At 40.9% G+C, this 23,965-nt stretch overlaps 1 protein-coding gene across 1 annotated transcript in view; it reads left to right on the top strand.

Moving 5' to 3' along the window:
• LOC118419501 (dachshund homolog 1-like) overlaps positions 1–23,965 on the top strand; it is a gene marked incomplete in the record, with an annotated part of 57,393 nt that overhangs the window by 32,979 nt on the left and 449 nt on the right. The window contains 5 exon segments of the mRNA XM_035825907.1: positions 10,887–11,072; positions 11,639–11,722; positions 12,719–12,859; positions 22,354–22,419; positions 23,480–23,965. Coding sequence (XP_035681800.1) covers positions 10,887–11,072; positions 11,639–11,722; positions 12,719–12,859; positions 22,354–22,419; positions 23,480–23,523 — 521 coding nt within the window.

Below are 23,965 nucleotides of genomic sequence, written 5' to 3'. Positions count from 1 at the left end.
CCAATAGCACGACGGCGAATGGTGCGACCAAAGACAAACTGTCCCCGTCAAGAGAGAAGACTAGCTCTACCTCTCAGGACGAAGGGTCGAAGGTCAAGGAAGAGGGAACTGTGGGTAAGTTGGATGTAGCGAAAACGTGCTTTTGATTCTGTCGTGTTTGGTAGAGTGTCCCGTGGCGTCAATGTCGTGTTCTTTGCTGCTTTCGCTGCTGTGGTTTGCATGATTCGCAAAGCTTGCTTCTAGAAGTAGTAATGCTTTTGCTTTTGCTTGCTTAGTGCTTCTTACTCTGCTTAATACTAGACAACATCTATTAAGGGATTTCGCTCTAGATTATCTCTGCTGCTTCTTAACTGCTGCATGTCACTGGCTTCAGGTTTATACATAGCATGGCTAACACAATCAGTATATCTTAAGTTTTCTTTTGCTTGAATGTCAGTCGTAAGGCTCTTAAGTAAATGATCTCTTTTGTCTGTCATTTTTGTTGCCTGGCTGTAGCTATTCTTTGATATCAACTTAATTCTCTTGTAACATTACATACATATATTAATAAACCAAATAACATTATAGCCCAGGTATGAGTTACTTATTTCTTTACTCACACAGTTGCCATGGCCATAATTAGATCCTCAACCAAGATCGTTCCATCAATTTTTAGCAATGTCGTGGGGCATAACTAACTTTTAGTTTTCCTCATCAACTTGTCTGTCTTGTTCATGAAGTGGTGTTGCAACTAATTTGATGTTTCTGTGTGAGTTTGAGTAACCTGTATTGTATAGTCTTATTCATGACACTGTCGTGTTGGATTTTTATCATGGAAGCTCATCTGTGTTGGTAGTAATCATAGTACAATGCTAAACTTTCTTCCAACACAAAAGTATATATACGCGAATCAAATTTTATCCGTCTATACTTTTGTATTGGAAGAAAGTTAAGCATTGTACCATCAACGGTTGAATTTTTGATAGCCTGTATTGTATAATCTTTTAACACTAGCGGCACAATGTGCCACGCATATATAACAACATGTAAATGTGTTACTGTTCGGGGGATTTCATCTGTTACAATGTCATCGGTGGTAAGAAGGTCAAACGTATTAGTGTCAATAAGAGAGCAAACATCAAAGGACCCGTTGAAGGAATGAATAACTTTCCTTCAAGCTCTCCAGTCAAGGTCGCTCAATGTCAAGAGGTTAGGAGCTAGATTGCTGCTCCATTTGCAAAATTCTTTGATAGTTGTTTGCCCCAGAGCCAGGAACAATCGGTAGGCTTAGCAGCGTCTCTTCTGACTTCACGGCCGTTCACTACAGACTGGCAAGCCGAACATGAACACAGTTGATGAATTCTCAGTCGAAGTTAAAATGAATTTCTGACACAAAATTGGACTTACCCAATGTTTTTCGACGGTACAGCACCATTACTGTTTTGCTTTTGACTCGTGTACAAGCACTGCTTGTGGCTCAGTAAATACATGTAGCTAAACCTGAAAACATTCAATGCTATACTGGTTCTTGTTTCAATGTTTTTAAAATTGAGACCTTAACTATCAATCTTAAAATACTCTTTCTTTAATTGCTCTTAAGAGGAGGGAGTGAAGAAATTAAAGAAGCATGTTCTCATCTTCCAATTCGAAATTTGAAATTGCTGGTGGTAACTGGTGGTTCATTTTTGCTTGTTGATTCATGTACAACTGCCTGTTGTGGTTCAGTAGATAACTGAGCCTGAAACATTCAATGTTGTACTTGTTCTTGAAATGTTTTTAAATTTGAGACCATAACTGTCAATCTTAAAATACTCTTTTTGACGAGAAAGTGAGGAAATCAAAGAAGCATGTTGTCATCTTCCAATTCAAAATTGCTGAATCAGATGGTAACTGGTGGATCTTTTGTGCTTGTTGACTCATGTACAACTTGCACTGTTTGAACTTTGAGGTTCAGTAGACACCTGAACCTGAAAACACCTGACATCCTGCATGTTTGACTTATTGTTCGTGTTTTGACATTTTGCACCTGATTAATGTAGTGAACAGAACACCTGAAGGCCACCCTGTATCACACAGATCATTTCCCTTGCCTCAGGATACTGGCACCTCCCACTGGAACAGCCGATCTTTTATCTCAGTGACCTTACTGAATCTTCCACTTCTTTCAAATGGTTTACCGTAAACCCCTTTCAAATGTCTTTCAAGTGGTGTGTTGTTGTTGTTTTTTTCGCTGGGTGCCTACTTACTAGGGGTGGTACAGAAAATTCAGGTACAGATACGGCCAGGTCCAGAGGATCCGGTCCAGGTCTGACCTGAACCTGGACCTAATTATCTGTGAAAACTATCGGTAAACGGGCGATACTCAAAACAATGGTCCATTTCGCTACAAAGGAATCTGTTTGGTGGAGACATCATTGACATCATAAAAGAAAAAGGCAGGGATGAAAACTTAAATATGACCATATTCATTCCATAAAACGAAGGCAAAAACCTGGTCCTCTGGCTTTGTTTTCGTTAGGTTTTTCCCAGTTCAGCATAGATTCTAAATACATTTTTTGAAATTCGGAGAACCAACAAATTTAATTGGTGCGGCGGAAAGAAATCGAGCTGTTTGCTACCCATTTAGATTCGACCCCAAATCATCACAAAACGTGCTTTCTCATCCTAATCCCACTTACCAGCCCCAGTCTAAACAGGTCTTAACTCCTGGGAGCCAAAAGGTCATTCTTCGGTGCAGCGTGGAGTAGAGACGAACCATCTTGATATTATAAATGAAGCTCCTTCAGGCTGCTTAATGTGGGTTGGAAACGTACCAAATATTGTATTTGTCTGGCTGGTCGTGTGTGTATGAGGGATAATGCCCACACAGTCTGTTTCGCTGCCATTTGTCCATGTGTCCCCTCAGGGATTATAATATAACTTTGTTGCCAACTTCTGCCTGTCAAACTCAAAGCATCTCTTCTGCACTCATAATAGATGATGTCGAAAGTATGCACAGAAAGTTTGGTATATCAAAATGCTACGAATACTATGAATCTACAGCTACAAGTTTCTAATGAGGCTGTCTCTAATGAACTTGCAATTGATGACAATGAATTCCATTCTACTTCTAGGTAGAGTCAAATTTTTGAGCACCTGAATTTTTGAAAGCCTGGTATTTGTTCTCTTTGAATGTCATTGGGCCGAGTAAACATCTTAATGTCCGTTCTGACATGGTTGATCCTTTGTCATTACGACAGACAAGAAAAACACTTTGATATGTTGACAAGGGCACACATTGAGCACTTGATCCCTAAACTCAGATCACCCCCAGCACTTAAAGCCACATGGTTTATTGGTTCTCATAAATTCTGTTGTAAAACTTAAGAACTGAGCGCACAAGATGGACGCAGAGAACTGCAAAAAAAAACTGCATTTGATTAAAGTTAAACCTAAAGTTAAAGTTGCCACCTCTGCGTAAGAACCACCTGACCATTGATAAAAAGTCAAACCTGTACAAGTGACCACCTGTACATAAGGACCACCTGGCAAATCTGACCATTTTTCGGTTCTTCCTATTGACACAAGCATGAAGAACCCTGTCTGTAGTGACCTCTTGTCCATACTTAACTGTCCCCTTAGTGGTCTTCTTGGATTCGTTTAACTGTATTATACACTCCTCAAAACTGCATGAATCAACATACAGATTGCCCCTTCAGACTTGCTGATTTTCAAGTTCTGCATCATTTTTCTAAAATCCAAAAACCAACTTATCAAATTGGCATGGCCCTAAAAAGACTAACTTAAAGATAATGACTACCCTGCCCAGTCAACTCATGATCCCCCTCTATCAAAGGTGAGAAGAGAATAGGTCTCATTGTCCCTGCCCAGCTGGTGCATTAATTAGCGGGGGTTAACGAGCGTTCATCACCCGGGGTCATGGAAGACAAGGCTGGACACACCTGCCTACAAAAAGCCACTCAAACGGACAAAACAAGGCCCTTTGGAATACTGTAAATGCAATTGAAGTTCGCAGGGCTCTAATTTCGCAGTAGCGGGGGGAAAAAGGACTTTTCGCGGTGGTTTTAAGTTTGCTGTAGTACAGTGCACTGTAGTCTCTTACTGCCATGGAAAAATGTTCACGGTGGTTTTAAGTTCGCGGTAAAGCAACCACCTTGAAAACCGCGAACATTAAAATACCGCGAAAGTTTCTGCATTTACAGTAATGGGGCTGCTACTGAGTGTTGGACCTGAATTGGTTCCTATTTTACTATTTTTAGCCTTGTTAAAAGTGCTGGTTCAAGTTACTATAACCAAAAAAAACTTAATTAGACGTCTCTTTGCATCATCTTTGCATACTTTCTCAATGTTAGAAAGGCCCTTTGAAAGCTACAAAGTGTTGTACCAGAACTCTGTTCCTATTGTAGCATCGTTAAAAAGTGCCGATTCAATTTGCTGTGACCAAAAAACTTAATTAAAAGTCTTCTTCCGTCATCTCTGCATATTTCTCAAACATAGAAAGTCAAAGTTAGAAAGGCCCTTTGAAGGCTCGTTTTGCGTGACATCGCAACAAAGAATGTTAAGTCAAGAAAAGAGGGTTTAGCAAAAGCGCTTACAGCATTGAGGAAACGGCAACAGACATAACAAGAAAAGAGGAATTTTCAAATTATAAGCCAAGCATGAATATGTGTATAAGACTTGTTTGGCTTCGAGCTGAAAGTGGCTGCCTTGTTTCCTGGCCCCGCATGACTGTCCAGGATTTGAAATTCATTTTCATTCAAACCACAACGCAAAAAGCTCAGTGCTGTTGGCATAGTCAGTTCAGCAGCGCTTGAACCCACTGTTACACTTGGACATTTTCACGCTGCTACAGACATTTTGTAAGTTATGCCAACCCTGACATTGTGACGATGGCGTGGCACGTAGACAGTTTTGGAGCATCAAAAATATTGATGAACACAAATTCAAATCCTTATAAGTACTATGACAACTTCAACAAGTACCATGACAGACATTTTACTATCTTTCTAACACATAGATTTCAAGTATATGGTATTTACTAGATTGATATCTTACATATGTAAACCTTTGAAAATATTTGGGTGCACCCACAGAAAAAATGGGTGTTCAGCTCCAATTTTGTTGCTGATGTGCACCTGCACCCAGTATTTTGAGCCCTGCAGTCCCAAAGGTAATCTTTTTCCACAGAAGAATTATGGTATTTGTTGCATTGACACTGTCGGGGAAATGTCAACGATGGGCAAACAAACGCGATTGCCATTAACGCACGCCAAAACGGAGGTCGGAAACGCAGCCAAGTTTTGATATGATCTGCCGTGACATTTGGAGTCTGCAAATCCATTAGCAGATTACAGAGAAAGATGGCAGTGGTGTTCATCAAGAGCTGGATTGTGCAGAGAAATGATGCTCATGATTTGGCTGGCATTCAACGTGCAGCGTAATTCTATTACTAACATTTTGACTTGATAGATTCACCACCGAGAAGTACATTTGCATTTGTTACTGTTAGGGAGGCTGCCCTTTTTCCTGGTCATACCTCATTTACGGATCAAATAAATGTGTAAGTTGATTAAAAAAGAAGAGAGTCAGCTTTTGTTCACATTGACTGAGGATGGATTAAAGTCAAATGTCCTCAACAACAATTTTACTTCATGATTGATACTTCTTAACACTACTGTTTTGAGTCATCATCTTATTTCATGGGTCAAAAGTATGACGAACACAGTTTTTGTGATGTCAGCTGTCTGCAATTGCTGTAGATCACAAGAAGCACATGTCAAATTCTTGTCTGCCTGCTCTTTTCACCTGCCATACCATGATGTATGGGTTGAAGAGTATATGAAAAAAAACCATACTTTTCTTTCTTAATCAGTGGTCTGCATTCCCTGTAGATGAGTGAAAGTCAAATATTTTTGGCGTAACTGGTAGAGTGTTCGATTCGGAATCTAGAGGCCTGTTCTAGAAGTTCGATACCTGCCTTGCCCCCGACGTTGTGCCCTTGGAAAAGGCACTTTACACGACCTTCCTCACTTCACCCAGGTGTAAAAATGGGTACCAGACTTCAGTCAGGGAAGTAAAAGAAAAGACTACCTTTACCTTCTTTCCGTACTGTGTATGTGGCACTGTTTATACAAGTTACTAACTTGAGTGTAGTGCCATTGTCCTCGTTTGTCCAAAAGCAAATAGAAAAAAAAAAGACAAAATTTGATCGGTACTAAAAGTTCTGCGTCATTTTTCGGCTGCAGGTACCACGCAAAATGGTTTCCACCTCCCGGCCTCGTCCAGTGTGCATGCCACTCAGTCGGGTATCCATGGCAACCTGGTGATGAGCAATGCCATGTTAGGACTGACACCTGCGGGGATCGTACCACCTGCCAGTGAGGGGGTGGCAGCCTCTGGAGTGGAGGGATCCGCAGAGTCGTTGAAAGAAAGGTTGACCACAGATAGAAGTGAGTTTCGGACTTACTCTGATAGTAGTCTGTGTTTGAATGGATCCATTCAGTTTGGTTTCTTTCCACTTTTTAGAAATGGACTAAATGTTTTCAGCTTTGGTTTGTATTTGCCATTTTCTTTGGCCACAGTGTTTTTTGGTCCTACTCTAAACATTGCCTGCAGTTATTTAAGTAGCCATTCAAGTTTTTTCCAGTCATTAAAACACTAGTCTCCTTTTATTTTAGTGTCCGTCCTTATTTTCCAAGAAAATGGTCTTTTTTTCAAGAAATGGACTCAATTAATTTAGGTTCAATTTGATTTCTTTGTAGTTTTCAGAACACCACCCACTCTTAATAGCCCATGTTTAAGAAATGGACTATTTCAGCTTTTGTTTGCCTTTTTTCATTTTCTTTTGCATTGTTGAACGATCTCGCTTGTCTTATACAGCTCAGTTTCATAAGCCTATTTATGTGCAAGCTTAGATAAGAGTGCGCATGTAATATTGATGGTTTAAAACTCTGTCCTCTTACCTATAGGATCAGGACAATTTGTTTGGCCATTAAGTTTACTAGTCTGTGTAACGCAAACTTTTCTGGATGTTGGCTGGCTGATATAAGTGTAATTTTATCAGGCTATTAGTTTACCAACTTGTCCCTGTTATGGCCCAACACCCTGGTCAACTCAGCCCAACACTCAAGTCAACTTGGCCAGAGTTAGGGTTAAGGTTAGTTTTAAGGTTAGGGTTTTGGACGAGTTGACCAAGGTGTTTGGCTGACTTGGCATGATAAGCCATGGCCCGAAACATCCAACATCTGTTACTAAACTGCAGTAATAGCCTCCGGCTAATAGTGGCTGGGTGGCCTTGGCTTCTTGTCAACCAAAGCAATAAAAAGAAAAATAATCGCAGTACACAAGGCCACGCATTTCGTGCATTCCGTCGCCATCAAATCGTGACTTTTATTTGTTTGCAGATACTCCGTTGCACATAGTGATTCTGAGTTAATAAAGACTTTGTTTATCCTGACAACATGTCGGAATGATACCGTGCTCGAGAGTCAATAATCCACTCAAGTTTGCTGATCACCGTCGATAGCACGCGGAGATACGTTTCTTTCGTAGTTAGAAGGATATTTCAGTCAAAACCATCCGATAGGACTACTGAGAGGAGCAATAGAATCTGCAACATGTTTTGTGTGGACAGGTGGTCACTGTAGACCACCTGTCTTAATTCTCAGTGGGAAAAAAGTAGCAAAGGGAACGCTAGAAAGTAGTCGTATTGGCAGGGTTGTCCTTATGTTGAGCTCTCATATATGCTTCATTGTTTGACTATACTAGTATGTAGATACCTTTCTTCTTTTAGTATTTTCTTGTGGAAAGGGTCAATGAAAAAACATATAAGACTAAGTATTAGAGGACAACATACCACTACCAGGTCGATATTTGTTCATTTCTTTCTTTCTTTGTCCTGTTGTCAGTGTTTGACAAGAGCGACAGCAAATATCCATTAGAAAGTAAGGCATGATGCTACAAACATTGCAGGATAAAGAAAAAAACACAGATTAAAATCAAAGAAACTTCGCTATAGTATTTTTCTAATGTTCATTGGGGCAGTGAATCGGGGACATCCTGTATTTGTCTTCACATCCTTCCTGAAAGTATTTAGTCAGGGACAATGGGTAAATCTGTGACAGGAATTATTTAGTGCTTGTTTTGTCTGATGGTTATCAGTAGTTTATATTCCTGTTTTGAGTTGGGCTTTACTCAGATTGTATTTCTGCCAGGACTTAGGGCAAATAAAGTTCAGTGGGGGTCACACAGAGTTCAGAGCTCGCCCAGGAACAAGAGTCCGAAATTTATAGCTGCTGCTCAAGGGGTTTTCTGTTAGGAAAGACAGGAGAATTAAATGGCATTTAGCAGATTTCAACAACTTTGGGTCAAAACTATTGAATTTGATCATTTTCGTATGCTACCTTGTTGTAGTAAGAACTGTGATATGAGACAGTACATATTAAAGTCCTGTTCCAAAAGTTGGGAAACAACAAGCTGAAATTTATAGCTACTCAATTAATGTGATCTCTGCCTAAAGAAAGATAGGGGAATTAAATGGCATTTAGCAGATTTCAACGACTTTGGTTCAAAGCTCAAAACTATTGAATTTGATCGTTTTCATATGCTAGTAAGACATGTTACAGCAACTTAGTAAAAGCTCTCAATTTGATACTGTAAAAGTCCTGTTTTAAAAGCTGGGCCATGGGGAACAACAGGTAGGAAAGACAGAATTAAATGTCATTTCGCAGATTTCAATGACTTTGAGTCAAAACTATTTGCTCTTTTTCATATGCGAATAAGATACTTTGCAGTAAGAGTTGCAGTTAGAGCTCTGGATACAGTAAAAGTCCTGTTTGAACTTAAAAGCTGGACCTAGTTGAACAACAGGCAGAAATGTACACCTGTTTAATGTGATTTTTGCCTGGGGAACGATAGGAGAATTAAATGGCATTTAGCACATTTCGATGACTTTGGGTCAATACCATTGAAATTGGTCGTTTTCGTATGCTAGTAAGAACTCTCCATATGTGAATGCAGCACAGATCCCTTGATGTAATTGTTACAGAAGTCATTTTTCCCTTAATTCATAGATAAGTGTCTTACTAATGGGAAAAGAATCATTTTAAGGGACCACCAAAAAGTGGTCATATATTGGACATTTGTTCCTTGTGTTAAGATGGTCACTTGTACAGGTTTGACTGCATTTGATCATTTTCATACAAAAAGAACTGTGCTGCATTTGTCACATTCACTCCTGAATGTGTTGTGTCTAAAAGTGACAGAAAGCAGGATCTGAACCTACATTTTTGGCATGCTGTAGCTCATGCTTTTGTCAATGATGAAAGTGCCTCGCTGTAGACAACTACCATACGGTACTCACCGATCCAATAATAAATCTCATAGTCTGTGTGAATTCCAGAGATAAGCACACTGACTGTAAAAGGTTCTTGATGTACGATTTTGGCTTCAAAGCTGAAAATACATGTAGCAATTAATTCTGGCATTTGACAATTGTGTGCACATTTGTATTTTAAAAGATAATCTGTACCGAGTCCCCTCTTTTTTCGTTCCAAATGGACCAATATAGAAAGCCTGACTAAAATCGCGCTCCTAGCAGCCGGCCTTACAGTTGCCACTACCTTGGGGTGGGGGTCATTAACCCCAGCCAGCGAGAGATTGTGTGAATACAGGCTACAAATTAGATACATAAACAGGACTGTACTAGCTAGATGTGAATAAACTTGCAACCTTTCCTTCCATAAAATTCTGGTCAATTTTATCTATATTTCACTTCTTCCTCTTACTGTTTTTCGGTGTATCAAAGTGTTTTTCATTTCGAAAAAAATTATTTGACCCCCCCCCCCCCAAGTATTTGAAATGAAATAACCCATAGCAAATGAAATATGTCAAGAATCTAAAAGCCAGCCAAATGAAATTACTGTAATGCATTTTTTATTGAGGTACTTCTATCGGTTGGATTCTTTTACGATCTACAGGAAATTAAGTCCCTTTGAAAGTTGCATGCAGCAATCGCAATTATTTCACAATGTGAGTTATGAATATTACAGTAGCTGCTTTGATGTGCTTTTCGAGTATGCCTCACCTGGCAGAGACAGTGAAACATATATAAAAGTACACAAAATACACACCAGTCCACAGCAATTTCATAATCCTACTTGCCTCTATAGATAGGATTTGTAATGCTGTGTTGGGAAAAAATTATCCATGGTACCACCAAAAAGTGGTCACTTTTTCCATGTGTCGGCAGAGGTCAGGTTTTGACAATACAAGATACAATACAAAATAGAAAGCCTGATAAAAAAGACTAAACAAACGTATAAAAAAATACCTCTGCTTTTGATTGGTGACACCTCTATGTTCCAACACATTTAAGGCTTATGATAAATGTTCTGATGCCCCCTAACCCTAACATACATCTATGGGCGTCAAACATAGCTATAGGGGCATCGGAGCTTCTTGGTGTCAAAACAGAATGGTGCAACATCTTGTTTCTTGTGACTTACATGCAGCACTTGGACTTAACATGATATATGATATATGGCCTAAGTTAGTCAATATTGACCATGGTAAAATCCAAATTAATCAACATCAGCCCCACAGCATCGGCTATGGCTTAACGCTAACAGTCATGTTCGACTTCAACTTGGACTAACAGTTATATAAAGATATACTGTAAATGGAGAAACTTTCGCGGTGGGTTAATGTTCGTGAATTTTTGCGATGGCTGCTTCACCGCGAACTCAAAACCACCGCAAACATTTTCCATGGCAGTAAGAGACTACAGTGTATAGTGCTACTGCGAACTTAAATCCACCGCAAAAAGTCCTTTTTCCCGCTACCGCGAACTTAAATCCCCGCGAACTTAAATGCATTTACAGTAACATATCGTCTTTTTTGTCCTCTAGACTCATTAGAAAGTCCGGACTCCCACTCGGAGGGAAACCCCTCCATGCAGAGCCTGGTTGGTATGGCCCCCTTCCTGCCAGAGAACATCTCCTCCACGGAAACGCTCCTCACCAACATCCAGGGGTTACTCAAGGTCGCAGCCGACAACGCCCGGCAACAGGAGAAGCAGGTTACCATGGAGAAAGGTGGGTGAGAGGATGACATTATTTTAACAGTCACCATGAACTTGACTTTTTATTGTGTTGATATTTCAGTTTACAATCTAGGTTTTGCATCACCAGGTTGTGGGCTGGAAAGTTACACCAAAAGTGATACCAATCCTGTTCAGTTGACTGAAGAGCTATTCTGGTTGTGAAGACAGGCACTATGTACAGTTAATGCAGGTTCTGTGTGCTGGGGAAAATTCCCCTAGTGCTTTTCCACAATTACAGTGAGCCGTGGATCATGTCCCACCCTTAAGACTGAACCCCTTTCTAGTAACGTGCAAGTGAGCGACACAGCACGGATCAAACCCATTTCTCTAGTTCCAGAAGCAGGTCTGCTAACCACGGACTATTTACGCTATCTACATTGTAGATGCTTGATATTCTGACACCGCTATATTAAGGTTTCGAGCTCAGAGGACCTACAGTTCTCCATGAAAGTAAATGTGCTAACCATAAGATTAGTTTGTACATACAAAGGCCATGAGGCTATGGAAGAGGATACAGACAGGACTAATAGTTAACAATGTTTCCTCTGTCCTCCACAGCGGAGCTGAAGATGGAGTTGTTACGAGAGCGGGAACTCAGGGAGGCCCTGGAGAAGCAACTGGGGGAGGAGCAGAGGAGTCGAGGTATGGCCGAACCACTGGGTTAATATTCACTCATAAGTACCGTGCAAGGTACAGGTACACAGATGGAGGTGGCAAGGTGGTTAGGGTTTTTAACTAAAGGCTGAACCATTGGGTTCAAATTTATTCATAAAGACTGTGCCTAACTACCTAGTCCCATGACTTCCAGGTCATTAGGGGGACAAGGTAGACATGAAGGCACACAGATTGATCTGGTGGAAAGTGGTCTTGTGGTTGGGGCTGTCAACTTAGAATCTAAATGTTCTTGGTTCGAATCCCTAGCAGACTCGGAAGTTGTGCCTACTTCCCTTAAGTGGAGGTGTACATTTACAAAAATTGTAGATCATCGCAACATGTATGACTTCAGCATGTTAAATGAAAAATGATAACTTGAAGAAACACCTGTGAATTGTCAATTTTTTAAAGTTGCAGTGATTTGTTTTTATTTCTCAATTACTTGTTGATTCACAACTAACCAGTAAACATCACTGTGTTTGATTCTTTGAACAAAAATAACTGTCCTGACGATGTTGCCCTTTTCCCTATCAGCTGTCCTGGAAAAGAAGACCTAGTTTGGGGCATCGACCCTCCTCACTGTAAACTCCTGTAGGTGAAAAACTGTGTTCTGAGACTTGAGACCTTATAATATACGTGTTTATCCTGACAATGTTGCCCTTTTTCCCCGTCAGCTGTCCTGCAGAAGAGGCTGAAGAAGGAGAAGGCGGCGAAATTTGAGACATCGACCATCCTCACTGGGTCTTAAACTCCTGTAGATGAAAAACTGTGTTCTGAGACCTTATAATACATGTATGTTTATCCTGACGATGTTGCCCTTTCCCCATCAGCTGTCCTGCAGAAGAGGCTGAAGAAGGAGAAGAAGGCCAAGTTTGGGGCATCAACCCTCCTCACTGGGTCCTTAACCATGTAAACCCTTGTATGTGTTCTGAGACCTTTAAACATAGGTGTTTATCCTGACAATGTTTCCCTTTTCCCTGTCAGCTGTCCTACAGAAGAGGCTGAAGAAGGAGAAGAAGGCCAAGAGGAAAATGCTGGAGCAGCTGGAGCAGGAGCAGCGCCGACGCATCCAGGCCGAGGACGGAGTCAAACAGACATCTTCAGACAGTCTCAGGGTTCTCAACGGTACGTTTGTAAAGCTAGGTTGCCTTTATCCGCGAGGTAACCCATATGCCACTGTCAAACAGATGTCCTCTGACAGTCTCAGGGTTCTCAACGGTACGTTTCTGTTGTCTGTAAAGCTAGTTTGCCTTTATCCGTGAGGTAACCTATGTGCTGCGGTATCCAGGCCGAGGACGGCGTCAAACAGACAGTCTCTGACAATGTTAGGGTTCTCAACGGTACGTAAAGCTAGTCCACCTTTGTCTGTGAGGTAACACATATGTTGCTACATCCAGGTATCAAACAGACGTCATCAGACAGTCTCAGGGTTCTCAACGGTACGTTTCTGTTGTCTGTAAAGCTAGTTAGCCTTTATCCGTGAGGTAGCCTATATGCTGCATCCTCTGACAGTTTTAGGGTTCTCAATGGTTCAGGTAAAGCATTACTCTACCAAAAAGTTACAGCCAGGGCTTCTTGGCTAGCCTGGGACTGTTGCAAAGAGCTAAATGTAAGCGCTGGTGATCAGAACATTTTGCAATTGCTAAACGGGACGTTGGATATTTGCTGAGATATTGGAGAAAGCTTAGTCACTTGTCAAGGCATCAGGGAAACCACGTTAGAAAGTTTAAGAGTGTTGAGGCAGTTTTACATTCTATCATCAATCACTGAGGGTGCATTGTGCTGTTAAATTCAGGACTCAGACAAATGCCGTGCATTTTGAAGAAGCTGTCTTGAATGTCACAATGACATTCTGCGCCTTTTTCCTCTCAGAACACATCACAGAACTCTTTCGTTACTCGATTCGAATCCATTTAAGACAGCGTTACACTAACACTTTTGAGATAAGCTTTTAAGGTTACTGAAGTAGTACAATAAGAAACATATAAAAGACAGACTATCCCTGTTACAAACCAACTAAATCACAATTTCTTCGCAGCTATAGTATCAGGTGTTATGAGGCTTGCGAATAACTCTGCAGAAAAAGACAAATGGTCTTATTTGGTGATGGTGCCAGGCACTGGGTTGGTAAATTGAATTCTGAGGCGAGTATCGAATCCGCGGCTTCTTTCTGGTTGTTCAGGTAATCCGTCCCATTATTCTACCTACCACAGATATCAGGAAAAGTATCAAATCTCCGCTTTAAGATAAGGGGAAGGGGTACATTTGTCTTCCGTGTTATTTGTGCTCAACGCTGGAGGGTTAGCGTGTTTGTGAGGTGTGACTGTGTGCGCGGGAGGGGGTTTTGTCTTCTGACAGTGAAAAATGATTGCATGCAAACGCCAAGGCTGATGAGACAGTGGAAACTACATTAGCGAGAAGTACTGATTACATCCAAATGGAATGAGAGGCTCTTTGACAATATATCATATAACAAGGTGCCGTATCGCATCCCACCATGTTTATCAAAGTACTGTAAGCACAGAAGTCTAACCAACAAACAGTAAATTACCCCAAATCCTGTTACCTTGAATCTTACAACACACTACTGGTGATTATGGATCACTATTAAAGTCTAAGATAAATTTCAAACCAAACAAAATCTGTATTGTAATAATAACATTTAAGATTGGTATGCAATGTACCATGTATCAGGATTTAAAGTAAGAAATGACCTTTCAAGTGACATACAAAGCTTGCCTGTAACAAGTGAAATGTATGATTTCTATTTTGATGCATTTTGGATTTGGATAGATACAGCATTTGTAATTCAAGTAGACCAGTTGCCTCAGTTGCCATCTCGACCTTCCCCCACAACTAATTTTTTTCTTCTCATTGCATTCCTTGACATACTGATTCAGTTTAGCCATATGAGTTACAAAACGAGAGATCAGAAAAGAGTCTGGAGTAGAGTAGTAGTATCATCTCATATTCTGTACATGTACATTTTGTACATATATGTGCTTTAACAGTGCAAATCAGCAAAAAATGCATTGAAGAAAGTGTTATCCACCCAGAAGAGCACATGCAGGAGGAGGCTAAGTGCTCTGAGTGTACCTAACCTACCTACCTAGTCGTTGGGGGCCGTTGGGGGGACAAGGTAGCCATGAAGATAGAGAGTTGTAATGCATCCCATCTTCTTCTAGATTTGTGTAAACAAAACCACTTGGTGAAGATCTCCAGCCCTGACAGCTACTGTCTGCTTTATTCCTGAGACTTAAATTCAACCATCTGCATACATGTATGAGCTGGACTGTAACAGGCATATGTTGGACAATTAAGCCTTTTATTAACTCAGCTGATGACGCCAACTCTGCCCAGTGCTGTGGTCAACTTGGCCCTAATTTTGTGGAAACCCTTGCCCTGGCCAAGTTGACCAGGGTGCTATGCTGACCAGGGTGTTGGACCAACATAAGATACATGTAGTGTCAAAAGCTGCCAGAGGAATGAAGCTGGCCTAGGAGTTTGTTTGGCTATAGGAGCCATTGTTGGGCCAAGTTGACCAGGATGGGCCTAGTTGATCAGGGTGTTGGGCCAAGGACAGAGCCAAGAGTTACCGAAGGGCCAAATTGTCTGATTTCAGTTTAGATCTCCCGTCTTGACAGCTACCGTCCGCTTTCTTTCTGGGGCAGAGTTGACCAGGGTGTCGGGCTGAGTTCACCAGGGTGTTGGGCCAAGTAGACCAGTGTGTTAGGCCAAGTGACAGAGCCCAAGTTACCAAAGGGCCAAATTGTCTGATTCCAGTTGACATTTCCAGCCTTGACAGCTACTGTTTGCTTTTTCCTGACCTTGCTCTGGCCAAGTTGACCAGGGTTTGGGGCATGTCTTTGACTAGGGTTTTGGCCAACTTGACAACGTTGTTGGGCCAAGTGACAGAGCCCAAGTTACCAAAGGGCCAAATTGTCTGATTCCAGTTTAGATACATGTATCTCCAGCCTTGACAGCTTCTGTCCGCTTTTTCCTGACCTTGCTCTGGCCCAGACCAGGGTTTTGGCCAACATGACAACGTTGTTGGGCCAAGTGACAGAGCCCAAGTTATCATAGGGCCAAATTGTCTGATTCCAGCTGACATTTCCAGCCTTGACAGCTACTGTCCGCTTTCTTCCTGGGGCTTAAGCCTAACCATATGCAAAAGAGCTGGATAACAGGCATATGTTGGACAATAAGGACCTTTATCAATTACTTGACCGATGACGCAGCCCTGCAACCTGGTCAAGTTGGCCCTAAACACTGACGAAACAGTAACCCTTGCCCTGGCCGAGTTGATCAAGGTGTTTAACTACTGTTAGGCTGACCAGGGTGTTTGGGCGAGTTGAGCACATTGTTGTGCCAAGTTGACCAGGGTGTTGGCCAAGTGACAGAGCCGAGTTAACTAAGGGCTGAATAGATTTCCAGCCTTGACAGCTACTGTCTGCCCTTTTCCTGGGGCTTAAGCCCAACCATCTGCGGAAGAGCTGGACCGTAACCAGGTAATCCCTCAGCCATCTTGTGATGAAGGATTCTTACCTCTGCCCAGTATCTGCATCTGTCTGGAAGGTCAACAGATATTAAAGGTTTGACCCCTGACCCTGAGGATGAAACCTGCTACCCTGGTGAAAATTGAAGGCCTCTAAACTTAATCCCTAAGCAAATGTGAGGTTTTGGCTGCTTTTGGGCATGATTTGTTTATTTGAAAGATCTTCAGTCCTCTTTGAGTCATTAGAAACCTACACAAACATGTTACATTGAGACTATTTACATCTTAACGTCACTTACACCTAAAAATGCACGTATTATACTAAACTAATGTTGGCAAGTCACCTGCTAGTTTGTTTTTGCTTTTAAATTCAGTGAAACCTGTACAAGTAAGTGACTACTTCTACATTTGGACCACCTGACCATTTTTTGTTGGTCCCTTTAGTCATTTTTCCCATCGACAGTCATTACGAGTCTTGCCTGTAGTGACCACCTTTCCTCATTAACCAGATTTTATTGGTTCCCTTTATAGTGGTCTTCTTGGGCAGGTTTGAATGTACCTAGGGCATTAAGGTACTCATGGAACAAATGAAAGAAAATACAGAACTTGAAAGACAATAAGCCCCCAACAAGATGACAATGGAGTATTGAGCTTCCAATTCTTTTTGTGAAACTGGTTTCAACTAATCGAGCAACAAAGTTGACAGCAGGTTCAAAAGTCTAATGACAAAAAAACACACATGGCAGGCAAAGCACCTGTTCTAATTTAAAGATTATGTAAGCATGGGCTGAAAAGAATTCCTGAAAAAAAAAGGCTTTACCGCCAGTGTAAGATGGATTCGATGTTGTCCCTACTTTGACAGGTGAGGTGGGTGTTACCAACACAGGTTTAAACCCAACCCACGGGTCAAGGTGAAACGTATTCCTAAAGGTCGGGACAAAAATCTGTGGATACAGTTGGGATGTAGTTGGGATTCCAACTGGTGACTTTGTTCATTTGTCAAGTCAAACCCATGAATGAAACCCATTTTGGTCAAATGATTGCAGAAAAAGTCTCTGAGTAGTCGACACACTGAAAATATCAGTGTGGTTTGTTTTGTCCTGTCCTGTAATTTGTACAAATGTCAATGAGTTTGAATGATCTGTTCATTGTTGCAAACACATTTATGCCCAACAGGTAAATTGAAGATTTCCAAGTCTTGCTCAGCACTGTGTAGCATGTTTTCTTGGTGTGACGCAAAGTTGTTCTCTTTGAATTTCATATCTTGAAACTTCACATAAAAACAAAGTTATCTTGTTTGTATCTATTAGAGTCCTTTATAATAGAGTTATGTGGCATATTTCTATGGAGTCCTTAGAGTTATAGGGCAAAAGTTGTCTTGGTGTGACCTAATGTTGTTGTCTTCAAATTCCACAACTTGAAACTTCACATAAAAACAAATTTATCATATTTCTACAAAGTCATTAGCGTTATGGGGCAAAAATTGACACCACATGCCCAAGTGACACCAATCTTTCTGGGAACCTACTCAGAACCTTTTGGTGACCTGACCTATGACCTAGGTCACTTCTCCTTCAAGTGTGGCATTGAAGTGTATTTTACATCTCCAGAATGATTGACATATGTTCGTATTGCATCCTCCAGTTTGCCTTCATTTTGATCGCATTTGACTGATAATAAATTGCACTGCAGGCATTTTAATAGGTCAAAAATCTAATTAAGTCCAGTGTAATTTGTAAATGTCAGGATAAATCCAAGCTGCAGTTGGTTGTGGTATTTTGAGGCTCTCATAAAAAGAGAAAGTTATTTGTTTGTTTGACCTTGTGGCTGACCCTGCATACTGTAAATACAGAAGTGTTTGCGGTGGTTTGAATTTTATGTTAAACTTTGTGGTTTTTGTGGTGACTGTTTCACCATGAACTCAGTAAACCACCACAAAAGTTTTTGGTCTGTCTTCTGCCCTCTTACATTTTGTACAGTGTTATGATGTACTGTTGTAGGTGCCTGTTACAGTGAAGATGCATGAATACTAACAAAGTATTAAGGTTAGGTACAAATCCACGTTTATTTCCTTCGCCAAGAAGGTTAATATTTTTGGTAGCGTTTGTCTGCTTTGTATCCAGAGGCCTAGTACATATAGTTAGATCAGTGACAGTTGGTCTTGCGTGCACTGTAGAATTTAGCAACTGTTCTGTCCGTCTTTAGCACTCTTGCCCAGGGCTTGTAGGTGGTTTCCGACTTTGCTGTCTTAAGAGGTGCTTGTGTTTCCATTACTGTACAGTGTATGACTTATACTATAGCACTGTCACAAACTCTCTCTGAGTACTCTCCATGTTCTCCTTACATAAAATCAAATCTCTGCAAACTTAAATACATGATCTACAGTATGTCCGGAGGAGGAGTGAAAAGGCTGACCTGGTCTTGATTATGACTTCATGAGTTTTGGCCCAAGACTTGGCTGGAAATGTCTTAAGATGTCAGGATAATGTTACAACCTTCTAAGTGATCACTGACTTCCCATTATCCCTGCCTCGCCTCTTGACCCCTTCCTAAGAGTCCTTAAGTGTCATGGGTCTGGGAGAAGTTTAAGGGATGTCAAAAGCAACTCGACCCATAGTTTACCAGACCAGCTCAGTCCAACAGAACAGCCTTGTACAAAATTTGTCAATTCATTTGTAGGTATGTAACTTATCATTATCTTTAGGGTATAAACCTGGCAATCAAAAGACATTGGATGCTTTATGAAATGTCTTGACCATTTTGGCCAATATTACATCCAGTTGTTTCAGTAACTAATATTTGGAATTATCTTATTACCTGGATGCCTTACCTTCATTGAGATACCATGGATAATGCAACCCTAACCAGGCTGATATCCAATATAGAATATGTATGTACTTTTTTATGCCTACCTACAGTATTGCTCTTGCCCCAAGCTACATGTGTAGTCATGTACATGTATGGTAGCTACATCTTGTAACCTCATTTATTATTATCTAGACACATCAGAGGTTTATATACATTGTTTTGTTTTGCACAAGGCTGCTGAGAGATCAAAATTGAGATTGTGTGACCTTGATATTATGCACAATGTAGTACTGTAAAATTATGATATAAAAGACAGGACACACAAAGTGTTAAGATATTCATTCTTTATCCTTAGAACTCATTTAACAATCTGCCAAGTTTTTGCACAATCATTGGTCGCAGCCTCTACTTGCCTTCCTTCAGTGCTCAAGATAGCCACTTGCAAACGAAAACACATTTGCTTGGGGCAACTTAATCTTAAACCTGATAAAGCATAAGTAGTAACTGGAGGAAAAGATAATGGATAAGTAGCAGATTTGAAGAAGTAATAACTTGGAAGTGGGACATTGACCTGTAATGTTGGCTTAGGTTGCTGCCTGTATTTCGAGCACCGCTTTATTACATACATGTAGAGCTGAGCATGGTACATGCTTTAAAGTCCACTTCAGTGCTAGACTGAGTTCTGCTGTCTGCGCGCTGGCAGGATGGAACCCAAATAAGCTGATGTTATCACCCATATTGGTTTATTGTCCATTCCATGAAGAGCATTTGATCTCGGTTAACCTGGGTTTGATTTGGTTTGTGGCGGAACTCAGCCTGACATATTGGGTGGCTATCGGGCAGACATCTCGACTACAGTTGGATTATGGGAAGGGGGATCAGGACTAAGCCCCTAGGAGGCCCAAACATCCAAGGTCGTGGTTGGTACATTTGTAGTCGTACTTTCAACATGTCCGATAGGCAGGGGAGGATTTGGCGGGAGTTTGTGGCGTTATTGGTGAGACGAAGGTGAATTGTTGATTTATGTTGTGCAGAGTGGAGGCATTTATGGTAGGAGGTGGAATTCAGCAACCTGAACTTTAATTCTTGCTGGATTTATTGTCTTTGTTCTTCTATTCTTTTTCATACTATTCCAGTTCTCATTTATGAACAATATCATTTTTCTGTACTCTCCTATTAGAGGTTTTGTTGGGGGTTATGTTATCCTTTTATCCTTATAGTAGAGGCTGAGATGTCTTCAATTTTCCTCTCCCTATAAAAGAAATATCATTCACTACTAGCCAAGGGAAAGTAAAGGCCCAAACACCCAAGGCCGTGGTTGGTACATTTGTAGTCGTACTTTCAACATGTCTGATAGGCAGGCCCGGATTTGGCGGGAGTTTGTGGCGTTATTGGTGAGACGAAGGTGAATTGTTGATTTATGTTGTGCAGAGTGCAGGCATTTATGGCAGGAGGTGAAATTCAGCAACCTGAACTTGAATGCTTGCTGGATTTATGGTCTTGTTCTTCTATCCTTTTTTCTGCTCTTCTAGTTCTAATTTAGGAACAATATTCTTTTTCTGTTCTCTCCAAGCAGAGGTTCGTTGGGATTATGTTCTTGTTTTTTCTCTCATTTTTTTTATGATTCTGTATTTCTGGCTGTGATTTCTTCAATTTTTCTCTCTCAAGTCAACTAGCCAAGGGGAAGTATTGAATTGTAGAAAAGGCAAAAAAAAAGAAATAACAGCAACAACAGAAAAACAAATCAAATTAAATCTGCAACTGAAACTTCTGTTTGAAAAGTACTTTCACTGTATTGCTGCTACTCCAAGTTCTTACAAGTTACATGTTCCTCCCATTTGGTGACTGAAAAAAAAGAAATGGGTCAGTTACGTGTAAGTGACCAGCTGACCAATTGTTACTCTAACTCAGTAGAGTCTAACAAATCATTCCCTAAATTGTCCAATCTCTACTCTTGATTCAGCTCCACATTTCACCAGTCCACTCCTTAACCCCGGCTTAACTCGCCTTTCTTTTCTCACCGTTTCTCCATACTAATGGGGTCCATTGAAAGCTCACACGGTTGGAGAGGTAGTCAGAGTACCAATCCACCCTATTTGTAGAGTACAGTACACTGGTGGGGCTAGTAGTGGCTGTGAGTTCTTACATTTTCCTCTCCTTGCAAAAGAAATTTTGGCCAGTGCTAGCCAATTGTAGACAGGGCAAAACCATTTTCTCCAATCTAAGAAGGGTCCATCGAAAGCAAACGGTCTGAGGGGTCGTCAGAGAGTAAATACAGTTTGCTGGGGCTGCGAGTTCTTACATTTTCCTCTCCTTGCGAAATAAACTTCGGCCAGTACTAGCCAAGGGAAAGTAAAGAATTGTAGAAAAGGCAAAACCGTTTTCTCCAAACTAATAGGGCCATTGAAAGCTCACATGGTTGGAGAAGTTGGAGAGGTTGTCAGAGTACCAATCCGCCCTAATTATAAAGTAATACACTGGTAGGGTTAGTAGTAGTGGCTGTGACTTCTTAAATTTTCCAGTACTACCAAACAGACAGTAAAGAATTGTAGAAAAGGCAAAACCATTTTCTCCAAACTAATAGGGGCCATTGAAAGCTTACGGTCGGAGAGGTAGTCAGAGTACCAATCCGCCCTAATTGTAGAGTAAATACACTGGTGGGGCTTAGCCAGTCCTGAAGTGGTCTCGACTTCAGGCTCTTACAACTTCTCAGCCTCAGGTTCCACCAGAGGTTTATTCAGCTGCTTGGCAAATACCATTTCCACTCAGTCGGTAATGAATCCGTAAAGTGTCGGGGAAACTTAAAGCTCTGTGGGACGAGTTGGGATGCTTTAGCTGTTAAACGCCTTGTGCAAATAACATGTTTTTTGTGTTCTTGTTTTTTGTCTTTCAAGACAAAAGCCAAGAACAAGGCAAACACCAATTCACTTCAAAGTGAACTGATACACAGTTTGCAATGAATCCAGAAAGGAAACACTGTTTGGAGAAATGTTGGGAAACTTGAGGCTTAGGGGACAAGTTTCAATATGCTTTTAGCTTAGCTGTTACTCTGTGCAAATCACATGCTTGTGTAAAAGAAAATGAACACACTGAAGTCTTTGTGTCACAAATTCAGCTACTGAGTAAATACCATTTTCACCTACACAGCAATGAATCTGTATATGATATGTAAATAAAAGGTGTTGGTAGAAGTGGTGAGAAACTTGAGGGATTGCCACATGTCAATATGACTGAAAACTGTCGTATTTTTGTAGATTTGGAACATAGATGTCCTAAGATGTTCAATTCTGACGCTGATGTGTTTCCATGGTTACAGAAAGTCTCTCACAAGAGCTGGAAGTGGAGAGGAACGCCAGGACAGATGCAGAGAGAAAACTACAAGGTAAGAAAAACTCTCATATTTCTACATCTTGGTCTACAAAGTCTGGATGCTTTTTCTTCAATGTTATTGTTAAGGTTTTTTTTCTGTTCCTATTAAATGGACCATTCAAGTTCATAGATTAACTCTCCAACAAGTGTTTTTTATGTTTCCAGATGATTTCAGAAACAAATAATACTACATGTATATGCATGCCTGTGCTCTAAATCAATGATGTGACTTGTTAAGTAGTTTCAAACACTGGTTACCTGTTATGAGTATTTGGAAAGGTACCAGGAATTTTAAGTTCTACCAAATATAAAATATCTTAACATGCAGCTTTATAGGTTAAAAAATATAGGCCTTTGATCCTTTAGATTTGACCGTGCCTTTCCAAATTGAGGTTGGCCAGTGTTTGTCGATGTGCAAGCAGCCAAAGGTTCTTCTGTGTTTCCAGATGCACAGCTGTACTTCAAGAACCTTTCTTCTTGGTCGTCCCTCGTCAGCTCCTCAGAGTGAAGAAACTTGGGTCCCTCCTCTTAGTCTGTACCATCTGAGGATAAGATCTTATTCAACTTTCATCCAAAATGTCTGAAAAGTTTGCACCATCAACGCCATTCATACCTGTAATGGCCTATAGCCTGGATGGCAGACTGTTCCAAGACCTATACAGACCAGCTCTAGCTACCAAGGAAATTTACAACAGGCCCCCAAGTTTGATCTGAAATCGGGGGCCGGACATCCAGGACAAGTATGGCCCACACAGATCTGATCACTGGTGTGACCATACATTGCGGGCTTTCTAAAATCCTGCAGCACACTGAATTAGCCATTTGGCAACCTTTTCTCCATTGGATATTGGGAGCAGGGAAGAATGTCAATCAAACAAGAACATACCAATCCCACTGTCCCTCCAACCTCCGTCAAAATGTAGAGATGCAAAATGAAGATATAAGAATGCAAGACTTTGAAAACAAAAAGTGCTTGAGCGTGACTCTGTGCAAACTTTTCAGACCAGACTTGCAAACTGTCAATGCAGCTGTAGCCTTTAGCCTTCATGAGTGCTCAATTGTTCTTCTTTCAGATGCACGACTTTATTTCAAGAACTCCGTGCTTTTCAACGCGTAGAGACAGACGACAGTCACAACCGCAGCAATCGTCACTCCCTCCACTCAGGATATGCATGTTCCCATCGTTCAAACATTCTCTTATTGTATGGGACCTACGTGTTCCATACCCCTGCAATACCAAATCCCTAAGAGAAGTAACTTTTCCTTGTGGGGTTACGTAGCAAATATTGGGATAAATTGTTTACTTAACCTATTAAACAAACTTCAGTGTACAGTGGAGTCCATATATGGTATCGTTCCTGTGTCTATATATTGTAAATAAGCCATTTACAGACATATGTAATGATGAGTGTGAAAAATTGTATCAAGTTAGAGAGATATCATGCCGCCTAGAGAAAGAGCAGTACAGAAGTGCCCCCTTGCAGCACAGAGTAGAACTACAGCCTGCCAAGCACAAACCATGATCAGCATAGTATGGCTACTCAAACATATTACACCAA

This window comes from Branchiostoma floridae, chromosome 7 (assembly GCF_000003815.2).
Source record: "Branchiostoma floridae strain S238N-H82 chromosome 7, Bfl_VNyyK, whole genome shotgun sequence".
In the NCBI taxonomy this organism is placed as follows: Eukaryota; Metazoa; Chordata; class Leptocardii; order Amphioxiformes; family Branchiostomatidae; genus Branchiostoma; species Branchiostoma floridae.
The sequence above is the reverse complement of the archived record's forward strand: the minus strand, read 5'-3'. Positions and strand labels throughout refer to the sequence as shown.